At 45.2% G+C, this 14,993-nt stretch overlaps 1 protein-coding gene across 2 annotated transcripts in view; it reads left to right on the top strand.

The window, feature by feature from the left end:
* The window catches only part of LOC135915328 (neural cell adhesion molecule 2-like), a 182,612-nt gene extending 179,704 nt beyond the window's left edge, over positions 1 to 2,908 (top strand). For both annotated transcript variants that reach the window (XM_065448364.1, XM_070532336.1), the window contains exon 10: positions 986 to 2,908. In XM_065448364.1, the coding sequence (XP_065304436.1) occupies positions 986 to 1,170 (185 nt within the window). In that variant the 3' untranslated portion in view covers positions 1,171 to 2,908. The remainder of the gene's footprint in view (positions 1 to 985) is intronic.
* The last annotated feature ends 12,085 nt before the right edge of the window (positions 2,909 to 14,993 follow it).

The raw sequence follows: 14,993 nt of genomic DNA, 5'->3' as shown, positions 1-14,993 counted from the left end.
AGCACAGTGGGTGAGACACTCGGCTTATGAGCGTGGGCTTGTAAGTTCGAAACTCACCGCCACCAACGTTTTTTCTTTAGGGTTTCGTTTGCTTTACACATTACATTATTATTAGTGATTCGTCTCACGTGATGGACGGACAGACAAATGCGAAGATTTTCTTGTTGGGCATGTGGGCCCTTCGTCGGTCGAGTCAGCTATGCCTGCTCAATAATTTGTACTCTGGCATGAGATTGTGACGAATTCCTTCATAGATCTTGTCATCTTGTTTACTTTCTTCATTTCAATGAATCTTAGAATCAAAATTGTAATTTTGATATAAACCAACACTGTGTTGCTGCAAAATCCTAGCCGGTTGGCCCCCACGGCAAGTTCACTTAGCAGGAATTCAATGAGATGCAGCAGTTGGAGTGCAGTCATTCGGAAAAGTAGTGTCGAAAGAAATTGTTATACACAGTTTGGCTCTGAAAGTGTGTAGAATGTTTGGGGTAAAATAATACGGCGGAACGCTAATGCATTCTATACGTTCCGGCGCATTCTTGCTACTGTACATCTCGGAAGTGCTGCTCGTGACAGCATAAACTCTGGGGCAGCAAAATCTCGGTAAAGCTATGAAATAAAAAAAAGAACTTAAAAGTTAGTCAAGTAATGAATCCGTAAGCCGGTAACAGATAAAATGATGTCGATTACTGGAACGAAGAGTCACCACCGGACATTCGAACTTCGTACTCAATTACCCATCGCTTTAGTTGTAGTTCTTAGCCGAGAACCCAAGCATATTGGAACAGTAATAGTAGAAACGGGTGCTTTCATGTTCGGTTGAGAGGCTGAACTCGCAACCGCCCCTCCCCCCCCCCCATTGTGGCGTAATACTTTCAACATCTCTGATAGGAAGCATCTCTGCATTACGCATATGAGGAACCTGCAGTGATGGTTTGTACCTCGTTAACATTTAGCATGTGTTTCACTACTCCCAAATTTCCAGAACAAAGACTGAGAGCTGACTCGCAAGCCAGCTGCGGGGCTGCTTCCGCACCGCCAGCCAGCAGCAACAGCCACATGGCGGCGAGCACCTTGCACTCGATGGGATCTTCCAGGAGCAGCAACGGCAACATCGCTCCGGGCGGGTTCGCGAACGGCAGCAGATACGTGGCACCACGCTGCACGTAGCCGGCGGTTGCAGAATGAGTGAAGCCGAAGCCCCGTCGGGTGGAGTCCCATGTGGAAAGAGGGAGAGAGTGCAGCACGCCACTTCATGACTGAGTGCTCGCGCGGCAATGTGGCGAGTGTTGTTCGTCTCAGCCTGTTTACTGTGCTTAAACAGGTGCGAACTCGGCAGGTTCGCGTGGGCCGCTACAACGTGAACACTTAGGAATATGACGCGGCGGCTTTTGAGTGAGTGCGGAGACACCGAGAAAAAAATTCTGTCCTCTCCCATGGAATCCACGTGACCGCTTCAAGCGGAAAGCCGCTAACACAGTGATCTTCAGACTGTTTCGTGCAAGCGCGCGTGAAGAGACTTGAACTAGCGGTCTTTTCCTGGAAAAAGGAAACTCCTAGTGCGATGGGTTACCAGGTTAAGGAGAAGGGTGTGTCATGTTTTGACGGCCAGGTAAATGCAGGCTGCTGGCCATGCGCACCTGTGTCGTGGAGAAGTGCTATGGCGAGCGCTGCATTCAAGCATATCCATAGTCCATGGCTGATGCCTCAGGAGGGTAGGTGCGATGAATAACGCAGGTTGGTGAAATGGCATCACGAAGCAATGCCGCTTCGATAAAAAGAAAAGACACTGTTTTGTTAAGCACATTCTTGTCCTATTCGGCGGCTAAGCACTCTGTGCAAATTTCATTGCAGATATTTATTGAAACAAAATGGAGGTGCAATAGAGGGTTATTTATTATGTAAATGAAATCCGTAGAAAAGGTTGGAAAAATAAAATTTCTAAATGAAAACAGTTAATGCTTCCCGCTGATAAGTCAAAGAGAAAGGGCCGATACTTAAGTATGCTAGTGGACTGTGCTGTCGCGAAATTATTTGTTAACAAAGAATGAAAGAATCTCGACCTTTAGAAAGCGCTCTCAAGCTTCAGATTGAACATAAAGAGTAGCAGGTGTAAACATACACAAGGAAAAGTGAAAGCATTGTTCGGGTAGGTATGCGTCAGACGAGAAACCGTCAGACGGAGAATATACTAACTTTACATTAATTCTGCTTTGCTTACGGCTTGAACAATGAAGAAAAATTCATTGATGACTAAAGCATGCAAATATGGAGGATTTGTGCAGTGCCTGTCAGAAAATGCCATGACGTAATTTGTTTCTTAACATTGTTGGAATAACAAACGCAATTGCTCATTCGGAATTTTTCCCGGCATTTTGCTTTTCCTGGCTGCAGTGAACGTTCTTACATGTGACTGGTGGCCCTTTTTATGTCAGCTGAATTAATTTTCGGTGGTGTCTGTGGTATGAAAATCAAATTTCATATAAGTTAATAATGCGCAGCAATAACTCTAACAATTGCAAAAACAGAAGAAAAATAAATTACTGTTTTGCTGTGTCAAAATAAAAATGAATTCTGCAAACAAATGCTGAACAAGCAAGGAACAGTATATGACTTCAGAGAAAGACAAAGAGAAGTCATAAGGGAAAGGCAGGGAGATTAACCAAGCTAAGCATTGTAGGCTACCCTGCACTGAGACAGGGGGAAAGGGTTTTAAAGAGAAGGATGAAACAAGCTTGCAGTTTGCACTGTTACGCGCACAAGCGCTCATACTTCAGAGAAAAATATGTGCGTTAAGCACAGGCTGAAATAATCAGAGTATCTGCGTTTTTTTTCTAATCTGTCAGTAATCACATGTTGCCGGACATGACTATTATGGCGTTCGAGTGCAATAAACAATCGACGAAGACAGGCATTCTCTATTTTAGTGGATGCAGCTGATATTGAAAGAAGTATGTTTAAAATAACGTTCAAGTTGGAGTAGTGGTTATGAAACAAAACAAATAGAGTAAGAAAAGTTGTATGGTTGGTAAATAAATCTATGACGTGTATATGGGGGTGGGGTGCTATTGTTCAACATCCCTGGATTTCCCGCCAGCTTGACTATCGAAGAACAATCCAGTCATTTATGTTACTGGATCAGGTTTGTCCTCTTTATTATCTATACCTTTCTTTCTGAATCGATACGTCTTTTTTTTCTCTTCCTTTAATTTCTGCACATGACAGTGCAGGATGCGCTTATCACGAATAGTGATTTGGCTAAAATAACCTTTTTTTTTGCGTTAGCATTCTTAAGGTACTTCACGTGCTTTTCCGAGGCTATGTAGATATGCATTTAGTCGTTTTCCCGCCTACCTGGATCACTGGGTATCTGTGGTTTAATAGGCACTGCATCAGGTTGCTCTACTCAGAGAACAAATCGAAACGAACCGTCAGACCAACTTGAGTCATTGACTATGTGGTGATGTGTACATATGTGCAAGCGTTCAATGGGCCTTTTCCACGCCGACGTGGGTCGCTGTACATGCCGGATGGGTTAGGTACCACTTTTTAAGGAGACTCTTGCATGCCGACCTGGAGAAGTGGGTATGTGCCACTCGGTCTGTGCTAGTCTTCAATGAACCTCTGTGATGCCCAATAGGGGCATTGGGTACGTGTCAGTAGGTGCGTGTTGCTCTTCAACGAACGTCTTTGCAGCAAACGTGGGTAACTAGGTATGTGCGACAGGAAATATGCTGCTCTAAAATTACGATAGAGATCCCTTTTTTCTCAAATCTCAGTACAATTGGACCCACGTCACACGGCTTCCCCAACGACTGCAACCCGATGCAGTAACGGTCTGCGCCACAAATGCGCTGAGTATTTGCCGCTTCTAATGAACGCCTTTCACGCAAAGGCTTCAGCCAGCTGCACAATGAATGCAGTGGGTGTGTGCCGCTCATCAATGAACCGCTCTCGAACTTGGCGCACTAATTATGTGCCACTGAGGGTGCCGCAATGGAGGGAACAATTGTCGGGGCTCAAACGCACCGGTGCGTCACGCTTCTCGTCTCTGTGCCCACGTGCGGACTTCTAGGCAGTGCCACCAGATGGTGCAGCGTGTCCAGAAAGAAGAGCTAGAGTGAGGAGCCCAGTTGCGTCATCACGCATTGCTTATCGTTCGCACGCACCAGCGTGTCATGCATTTTGGAGACCACGTGCAAGCTTCGCGGCGGCGGCGTTTGAAAGCGCTGAGCGTTGCTAGAAAGGGGAGTCCCGCTGAAGTACATGCCTAGTACGTAAATCGTTTCAACGGTGGCAATACGTTACGTCGCTATAATGATGCAACAATAAACGCATTACCATCGACAGTCGTCGTTAGATGGGTCATTCCGTTTTTGTTTATAGTGATACAGAAATTGCTGATATAATTTTGAGTGTTCTGCTCCTGTAACCGAAACAGGCAGTCTTCCAGTTATTTGTTGTTTCCATCACAGGCCTCCGTATAGCGCACTGTTTGTCAGAGTACATTACATCCGTCTAGCGCAATAAGAAATGGGGATGTGACTTTTTGACATGCCTGTATAAGCGTTCACTTATGTACCGTACTTAGTGTATTCCTAATTATCCGAGTACGTGCTTAATGGTTTCGAGTTTATGTTCACTGAGGAGCAAACACGATTATTGAATGTCTTGCTTTCATACTTGTTGAAACCGAAACTCGTGTATTTACTAACTCGTTTAGCCCTATAAGCACGTTCATCAATGACTGGCTGAAGAATGGCGCTGCAATAAGTGGATCGTGGAACTCCGTTTGCAGGCAATCAAAGGACAGCGCACTCTTTCGTTAGGTTCACCAAAGGTAAGTGAAGAAGCATACAGACACTCTAGTCGACGTTAGCACTTGCATTTCTTTATCCCGAAACGTAGGTTAACTTTGACCAATCAAGAAAACAAGAAAGTGTGGGAGCGCCAGATATATAATGCTGCAATGCGGGGAGCGTTTTACAATAAAAAACAAATTTCGTGACTATACATAGATCTCTCGGAATCCATGAGCAACTCAGTTTATCGAGGAGCATAAAAGCAGAAAATACATTCAGCAACATTTAGAAGACAACCAGGCACTTTCAGAATTACAGCACAGTTTTCGAAAAAGGAACATCTACCATTACGCAACTGATATCTACTGTACATGAACTGGGTGTGTCTTGGGCTGGAATGACCAATCAGATCTGTTGTTCCTAGACTTGTCCAGAGCGTTTGACCGGGTTTGACTTCCAAAAAAGTATTGACCTTCCTCCTAGTACTGTTCACTGGATCAAAACCTATCTCAGCGATAGAAAACAGTACGTCACCATTAGGAACTGTTCTTCTCGGTTGTTAGCTGTTACCTCTGGTGTGCCCCAAGGTAGTATCTTGGGCCCGCTCCTTTATTTAATATCTATCAACGACTTGTTAGATATTATTCCTGGGGAAGTGTCTGACCGGCTGTTTGCCGATGATTGTGTTGTGTTTAAAGAAATTACGTGGACAAAAGATCAAGAAATATTGCAGGACACTTTACAAGCTATTTCCCACCGGCCTACAAATTGGGGTAAGCTGTTCAACATTGAAAAAAAAGGTACTTTCAAGAGTAACACGGAATGCTAACCCTTGCATTTTTACATACCAGCTTCATAACGCAATATTTTGGAGCTGGTGCCCTATAGATACCTTGGGATTACGCGAACAAAGAAGTTAACCTAGTCGAAGCACATATCAGAAAATACTTCTTCGGCACTTCGGATACTGTGGTTGCGCAAGCGAACACTTAGGAATGCTCCTGCCAGTACTAAATAGGTTGCATATAACAACTGCGTAAGAGCTAAACTTGAATACGCGGCGATAGTATGAATAATAAAAATGACATCGTACAACTCGAGTGTGTATAAAGACAAGCTGTAAAGTTTATTTTTAGAAAATGTATTTGACAATACTCACCATCCAAGCTACTGAAATAGCACAGCATACATTCTTAAGAATCCCGACGGAAAGTTTGTCGCCTGATCTTTCTTATCCATTGCCTGCAAATCAAAATAAAAATGAAATTGCGTAATTGTGTCCAAGCTCATTGTACGGGGAGGACCAGACACACGCCGGTACATTCCCTGGCAACAATTTTCGGTCGCGCTAAGACAATAAAGAATTGCTTTTTCTCTGCAACTGCATCTGATTGGAATAGCTTACCTTTCCACATTTTTCAGGCCACTAATATTGCAACCCAATTGGAACGTCATCTCCTTGTTTCATGAGATTTAGGTTTTGTTTTTCGATGTTTGCCATTATTTTATTGCTTTTGCTTGCTTTTATATTTCTTTTTATTTATTTTTTATTTGCTTATTTATTTATTTATTTTATTTATTTACAGCATACTGCAGATTCTAAATGCTTCCTAGCAGGAGGGCAAAAACAAAAGGACAACAACAATAACATCCACAAAAGCACAGCAATTTACATTGCAGTAAACAGAATATATAAAGAATGATACATAGGAGCAACAGAAAACAATGAATCTGCAACTGTCAATAAGCAATGTTGTCAAAGGCATCAATACTGCTTAGTAGATCAGTGAATTCCAATGAATTGCTGTGCGCTGAAAAAAAGAGTATTTAAAAACATTAACTCTAGCGTTGTACGGCTTTAGGGATTCCGTGTGATGCTTTCTTGTTAGGCGTGTTGTGGTGGACTTAATAAATAGATCAGGACACAGGGAGAGTTTGTTATTTCTGATTAAGAAAAGTAACTTGAATGTTTGAATTTTTATTCCTATTTCCGGTGTCTGTATGTTATGCTGTGCTATGAGAGTGGCGGGTAAGTCAGTAGAGCGTACTAGGTAAAGATGAATCGAAAATATTTTCGCTGGATCATTTCCAATGCCTCCATGTCACGTTTTGTGTAAGGGTGCCAGATGGTGCATGCGTACTCGAGTTCGAGTCTGATGATTGAGGTGTAGGCTAAGAGATTTGCGCTAGTAGGGGCAGCTTTTAACTTGTGCCTGAGGAGGCAACGTTTCTTAAAAGCTGACGTGCATATCTTTGATATATGTTTATTCCCACTAAGATGATTAGTTATAGTAACACCTAGGTAAGCGTATTCAAGAACTTCCTCGAGCGGGTGAGATTGAAGGTTATATGAAAATGATAGGCTACTCCTTTTATTGGTAACTTTCATGAATACTGTTTTGTCATTGTTAAGCTTCATGTCCCATCGATTGCTCCAGGAATGAATGTACCGAATTAAGAATGACTTCATCTTCAGAAGACCTAATATCAACAAACAATACACAATCGTCAGCAAAAAGCCTAATATACACTGGTTCATTAGTTATACCAATAATATCATTCATGTATATCAGAAAGAGTAATGGTCCCAGCACACTTCCCTGAGACACCTCAGAAGTGACTGGGAGGTAGCTGGAACAATGACAATCAAACTGACGAACTGTACACAATTAGAAGGTAACCAGACACCCAGTTCATTGTAAAAGAAGAAGGGCCAGTAGATTCAAACTTACATATTAGTTTTGCATGTGGAACACGGTCAAACACTTTCTTAAAGTCTCGAAAAATAACGCCAATCTGCCCGGACCTGTTTAGTGCTTCAGCAGTGCTATGAACAACAGATGTTAGTTGGGGGACTGCTGAAAGTCCCTTTCTAAATTCGTGTTGAGAGGGAGATAAAATGTATCTGTCATTTAGAAAGGTAGTTCTATAAGTGGCTACAATGCGCTCAAGAGTATATCCAGCATTTGTAACAGGTGATGTGGTACCTTACATAAGTATTGGCATAATCCGCGCAACTCTCCAATCCGAAGGAACACTGCTAGTTGAGAGGCTTTCAGGAAAAACTATGACAAGAAATTTGGATATCATTTCACTATAACGCTGCAAGAACGTATTTGGAATACCGTGAGGACCAGGAAACACTTTTGTTTTCAGCTTCATTAACATGGATAACACGCCTGCAGAAGATGCAATGCTTGGTTCGGGAGGACATGATGGAGCTGTCTGCTGTATTTGGGAGTCGGATTTCGAAAAAAACACCGTAAAAAGTAAAATTTGGCGGACAGGCTTGTTATTCCTGGAAAACTGTCTCCAAAACTTCTGCAAAGTCTTTTGATTAAAGGACGGCAGCGTGTTCTCAAAGTCAGGACGTTTTCAATGGCTCACAGCCTGACGCAGTGCAAGTTGTGCAGCTGCCATAGCGTTTCGGCAGACACCTGTACGTTTTTCTTTTAGTTTTTAGTTTTCGTTTAAATGCGAGACACCTTTAGTTTTCGTTTTAAATGCGAGACCTTATGGGTGATCCAGAGATTTCTTTTTTGCAGTATCTTTTTTCTATTGGCAATAAAATGGTTTATACAGTGCGTGCAGATTTCTTTAAACTTATCCTACAGTATATACACATCATCATCATCATCACCATCGTCATCATCATCATCATCAGCCTAGTTACAGCCAGTGCAGGGCAAAGGTCTCTGTCATGCCCCTGTCATGCACTAATTGTGGCCATGCGGTCCCTGCAAACTTCTTAATCTCATCCACCCACCTAACTTTCTGCCGCCCCCTGCTACACTTCGTCTTCCTTGGAGTCCGGTCTGTAGCCCTTAATGACCATCGGTTATCTTCCCTCCTCATTACATGTCTTTTCTTGATTTCAACTAAGATATCATTAACTAGCGTTTGTTTCCTGCCCAATCTGCTCTTTTCTTATCCCTTAACGTTACACCTATCATTCTTCTTTCCATAGCTCGTTGCATCGTCCTCAATTTAAGTAGAACCCTTTTCGTAAGCCTGCAGGTTTCTGCCCTATACATGAGTACTGGTAAGACACAGCGGTTATACACTTTTCTCTTGTGGTATAATGGCAACCTGCTGTTCATTATCTCAGAATGCCTCCCAAACGCAACCCAGCCCATTCTTATTCTTCTGATTATTTCAGTCTCATGATCCTGATCCGCAGTCACTACCTGTCCTACGTAGATGTATTCTCTTACCACCTTAGTTTTTTGCACATTAATTTTTAGACCCACCCTTCTGCTTTGCCTCTCCAGGTCAGTGAGCATGCATTGCAATTGGTCTCCTGAGTTACTAAGCAAGGCAATATCATTAGCGAATCGCAAGTTACTAAGGCATTCTCCATTAACTCTTATCCCCAATTCTTCCAAATCCAGGTCTCTGAATACCTGCTGTAAAAACGCTGCGAGTAGTATTGGAGACATCGTATCTCCCTGCCTGACGCCCTTCTTTATTGGCATTTTGTTGCTTTCTTTATGGAGGACTACGGTGGCTGTGGAGCCGCTATAGATATCTTTCAGTATTTTTACATACGGCTCGTCGACACGTTGATTCCGTAACGTAAATATACAGATAATTTCCATTAATATCGCTCAGGCATAGGTCAAGCTAATCAAGTATGGTTTCGTCCCTGGCACGCGAAAGGTCCTTTATACAGGCAGGCTTTGTAGGTGCAGAGTTGTTGTGGTTATAGATGTTGCATAAAAAATACGACATATTGTGATCGGAGAGGCCGTTTTCCACCGAGACACGAAAATTCTCAATCCATCGGGTGATAAACACCAGGTAAAGTATGGAAGCGCAAGTACCCTGGACACGCATAGGTTTTGTAACTACCTGTAGATGGTTATGTTGTAACATAATATCAAAAATGTAATGCGCGCCAAGGGCAGAACCAGAAACAGGACAAATACAAATGAATCCAGGCAGGTTGAAATCGCCAGCAAGAATTATTTTATCGGGAAGATACTTAGACATGTCATCAGCCAAGCCGGGATAAAACGTTTCTGGTGAATCGGGTGGTCTGAAAACCGGAAATAAAAGCAAAGACCGTCCCCAGCCGCACCGTTTTAAAGAAGCGCTCTCGTGATCAATGAAATGCCGTAAAACAAAAGCTTGGATACCTTGCTTCACCAACACACCAACGCCGCTACCCCTTGAATGTCTGTTGCAGCGGAACACGCTATACGACGCAGGAAAAAAGTCTTCATTATTTATTTCATCTTTGAGCCAAGTTTCGGTGATTACTACAATATGCGGATTATGATCCAAGATTAGAGCTTCAACTTGATCGCTTTTATTTGCTATACTGCGGGCATTAAGGTTCAGTAGGCGTAGCTCCTTGTCGCTGGAAGCCTGAGGTCACTCACTGCCTGAACTGGACTGATGACGCGACAGTTTTACCCTCGCACACGAGGCGTCGTCCCAAGCGTAAATTCCACTGCCCCCTTTTGAGCGTATCATTTATCAGCATTATTTTCTTTCCATATTTTTTCTCGCGTTTGGCACTAGCCAAGAGAAACTCTTTTCTCTTGCGGAGTGTCTCGCACGAGTAATCGTTTTCAATCAATAAGTCCGTTCCTTTAAGCTTGTAAGCGTTTTTCATTATTTTATATTTTTCATTGTAGTTTTGGAAGAATATTATTACTGCTCTTAGCTTTCCAAGTTTTCTAATCGCGTTAATTTTTCCAATAGTTTGGCAGGTGATGCTAAGTTTTTCAGTAATCGTATCGACAACTCTTCGGTTTAGTTCCAACACCGTTTCACCCCTGTCTTCAGACAACCCAAAAACCATCATGTTCGACCACCTGCTTCTGTCCTCCAAACTGACGACTTTGGACGGAAGTGTATAGAATGTTTTTTGAATGCCCTCTATTCTTGCTAAACGGCTTTCCATGTCGGCAAACTTGGAGGTGAAATCAGGCATCAGTTTTTCCATGTTTCCCTGCTGTACCTGAAGAGCTGCAACCTCGTCGGTAAGTTTATTCTGGCCAGCCAGCAACCGTCTTAGTAGATCTTTTGTATTGAGGTTTCCCGTATTTGGACCGGGATTGAGCTCAACATCACCGCAGAACATGACCTTGCACACACTAAACACTTCACAAGCAATAGAAATGCACTGTCATGGACACGGTAGAACCAAGAGACAGCGGGAATCGCTCATAATTGTGGAGTAATAATTACTGACCTGCATGAAGCAGAGAAAACGCGTGTTAGGCCACAAGCCTATGCTCGGTCCGCCATGCCAACTGAACTCGAGTGCTTGTGGATATTCTTTTATAGGGGCGTTCGATGACGTATCGCTGTTCTGGATGGCGCTAAGATTGTAATGACACGAGGCACAGGAACGCAGCAACAGGGCGTCGCTGATATGGATGAGGCACAATATTCTTTGAACGTGCTTGCTATTTCTTGTTTTGTAACGTGATTGACTGTGCTCCTCCTGCCAGGACCAACATGGTCTGAAGTATTTGAAATAAATAAATAAATAAATAAATAAATAAATAAATAAATAAATAAATAAATAAATAAATAAATAAATAAATAAATAAATAAATGGCAGCCTCACTCGAGACAGCAGCGGGTGCTCCCGAATCTGTAAAGTTGAAGCAAGGTGTGACACTGGGACAGTTGCTATTCTATATTAATATAACCAGCAGAAAGACAGAGAGAACACAAGAAGAAGCGATACGGACATGCGCTGATTTCCAACTGGCATTTTGTTTTGAACAAGCATAAATAACCTCGCGCACGTGAAACTGAAACCCGCGTATTTACTCGCTCGTTTAGCCCTCTAAGCACGTTCATCAATGATTGGCTGAAGAATCACTCGGCGATAGGTGGATCGTGGAACTCCGTTTGCAGCGGAATGAGCGCAGAAACAGCGTGCTTGTCCTCAATATCTATAGCAACCCCAGTGACTCGCGCCAACCATTCAAGACTATCCTCAAGAAAGAGACCGATTTGGCCGGCGCAGGACACTTGGTCGCCGTCGGCGACTTCAGCGTGCCGTATAGCATTTGGGGTTACGTCTACAACACTACCAAGGGGCGCAACCTGTGGCAAGATACCAACGAGCTGGACATTACCCTGGTCACTGAGAAGGCTTTGCCGACGCGCTTCTGCAGCTCCGTCACCTGCGATTCGACACCCGACCTCGCCTTCGACGTCAAAAGCCGGGGCTGGGAGGACTCTGCCATCGAGTTCGGCAGCGACCACTACATTCTTGAGACCAACTTCAAGATGGCTCGGTGTAGGGTCAGGGAATTCACGTTCGTCCATTGGGGCCATTTTCGCAAGATTTGGGGAAAACCTGGGAGAGCCAGGGCACCCGATAGCCTCGAAGAATGGTGCGAAGACATCCGCAACAACGCTTCCGCAGCCACCAAGAAAGTGGCAACTAATCTCTACGTCGAGCGGATGGACAGCAGACTCGCCCGTCTGATCGAGGCCAAAAACGCCCTGCTCCGTCGATGAAAAGCTCAACCGCAGCCTACGAAAGAAGATATCGGAGCTCTATAATGTCATCGAAGCACCTTCACCACTCCGAAGCGCTACGCCAGCAGCCGTGTGATGAGCACTGGGAATCTATCGACAGACAGATGCGCAACAGTAAGTCCTGGGGTATGATGAAGCACCTTCTCGATGAAAGCGGCTCAAAGTCAAATCAGAAGCATACGTTGGCCCGGGCCCTTCGCGAAGCCACCAGGTCTCACACGGTAGATGAACTCGTCTAAAAACTCATAAAGAACTACGTGCGCATTCGGAGCAATTGGTATCTGGCGACCGAACTGCCGGACTACCAAGGCCCTCCTCGTCCCCAGGCGGACGCAGACATCTCAGTTGCTGAGGTCAGACAGGCGATCTTCACGCTCAAACGCAAATCTGCCCCGGGTTCGGACGGAGTCGCCAACAGAATGTTGAGAAACCTCGACGACCCGTGGATCGTCTTTCTGACCGACGAGATCAACGCCTCATGGAAAAGCGGCGTTGTTACTCTAGAGTGGAAGACAGCCGGCATGGTACTCCTTCCCAAGCCCAGAAAGATCCTGAACATCGAGAACCTCAGGCCGATTTCTCTAAGGTCCTACGTCGGCAAAGTAATGGAGAGTATCATCCTCAACAGGCTCAACGGGCACCTCGAAGACAACCAGGTTCATACGTACAATATGATTGGCGTCCACGCCGGACTCTCGACGCAGGGTGCCATGAAACTAATCAAGCGTCAGACCGTAGACGGCCTTTCAAGAGACGCCAAGGCTCTGCTCGGTGTGGACCTCCAGAAGGCTTTCGACAACGCGTTCCACACCTTCATTGTCAAGACCACTTAGGACCTGGGTCTCGGTTACAGATTCCACAGCTACCTTAGTTCTTTTCTAACGGACATAAAGGGGAAGCTTTTCATTGGAGACTTCCGGTACGAAGATGTGCCCCTCGGAGGAAGGGGGACTCCTCAGGGTACCGTCATCTCCCCCAGATTGCTTAACATTTGCATGATTGGTCTTTCGGGGAGGTTGGCACGCGTTGAGGACGTCCAGCACACCATCTATGCCGATGACATCACCATCTGGTGCTCGGGTGGCTGCGAGGGCAGAGTCAAAGAAGCCATGCAGGAAGCGATTGACGTGATCGAGGAGTATCTCCACCCCACCGAACTTTGATGCTCCTTCGCCAAGTCGGAGCTTCTGCTTTACAGAAAAGAGAAGGGAGGCATACCCAAATATAGGAAGCCCGTATCCGAAAGCAGCGTTAGTCTTCACCCTGGTGACGGTGTGGGGGGGGGGGGGGGGCACCTACGGTCGACGTTATTCGGGTCCTGGGCAGCAGCAACGGAACGGTTCTTAGCAAGGTCATCGCAAAGACAGACAATGCTTTCCGCCTTACTCGCAGAATCGCAAACTGACACCGACACATGAAAGAAAACAATTTACTCAGTCTGAGCAATGCCTTCGTACTATGCCACTTTGCGTAACGATCTCTATGCACAACTGGGTCAGAGCGGAGCGAGATAAGTGCAGCGCTCTCATACCTAAAGTAGTCAAAAGGACTCTCGGGCTACCCATCAGGACCCATAGCGAGGATCTCCTCAAGCTTGGGGTGCCTAACCCCGCCTAGAAGATTGCCGAAGCCCAAGAACGTGCGCAGCTCACTCGCCTGATCACCACAGCGGCAGGTAAACGCATCCTCGAAGAGCTGGATTACCACCCTACGGGATTCCCGATGGTCAGGTGGCTCGGTCCGTAGGTGAATTCGAGACAAGTTGTAGGAGGCCCCTGTGCCCCAAACCATCCATCCCATTCACAACGAGTGCAGGCGAAAGGCCAGAGCAGCAGCTATCCTGAAACAGACCAAACAACAAGACATCAGAGCAAGCTTCTTCAACGCCATGGAGTACAGCGTTGGCGAGACCTTTGCCGTCGCCGTGGTCTTCTCCAGCGGCAGGGTTTGCAATAGCGCCTTAATTCGCACTTCGGACCCCGAAGTGGCCGAGCAAGCCACCATCGCCCTCACCCTGCTAGACGGTCGTGGGTCCATGGTCTAAAGCGATTCCAAAGCGGCAGTTACTGATTTTCAGAACAGTCGCGTTGTAAGAATTGATTTTCAGGTGTCTTCGTAAGTTAGCGAATAACTTAAGCTGACCGCAGAAATGATGGTTTTTTTGTTGTGGTTTGTTTGTGGCTTGGTTGTTGCACAGCTTTTAAACCATACAAGCTTTGCGTCTATGCGCACCTCTCCCAAGCAGCGCACTCCTAGAAAGGTGGACGCCAAGCCAGGGGCTGCTTGTACCCTTGTATGAACCGGTAGGTGTCTGGCGGTGGGGATTGAACCACGGACCTCCCGCACCCGAGCCGGGCGTCCTACTCACTGAGCTACGACTGCGGTACCGCAGAAATGAAATGACACTCTAGCAATAGTTCCTATGTGTACTGCTGAGATCGATAATGGCGCAGACGTCGATAATTACAATCGACGTGTTTTAGCAGACGGTACCACAACGAGCTCACGGCGATGCGATGGCCACGATGAAATGACGACGATGAAATGACGACGATGGAAATATTGATGGTGTTATGACCATGGTAGCATGACCAAGACGGAATACGTAATTCTGGGCAGCCTGATGACGACACCCTTACAAGAAGGCAATAAAGAAAGCATAACGATAACGGGAAAAGA

The sequence above is a fragment of the Dermacentor albipictus genome, chromosome 1 (assembly GCF_038994185.2).
Source record: "Dermacentor albipictus isolate Rhodes 1998 colony chromosome 1, USDA_Dalb.pri_finalv2, whole genome shotgun sequence".
NCBI classification, from domain to species: Eukaryota; Metazoa; Arthropoda; class Arachnida; order Ixodida; family Ixodidae; genus Dermacentor; species Dermacentor albipictus.
The sequence above is the reverse complement of the archived record's forward strand: the minus strand, read 5'-3'. Positions and strand labels throughout refer to the sequence as shown.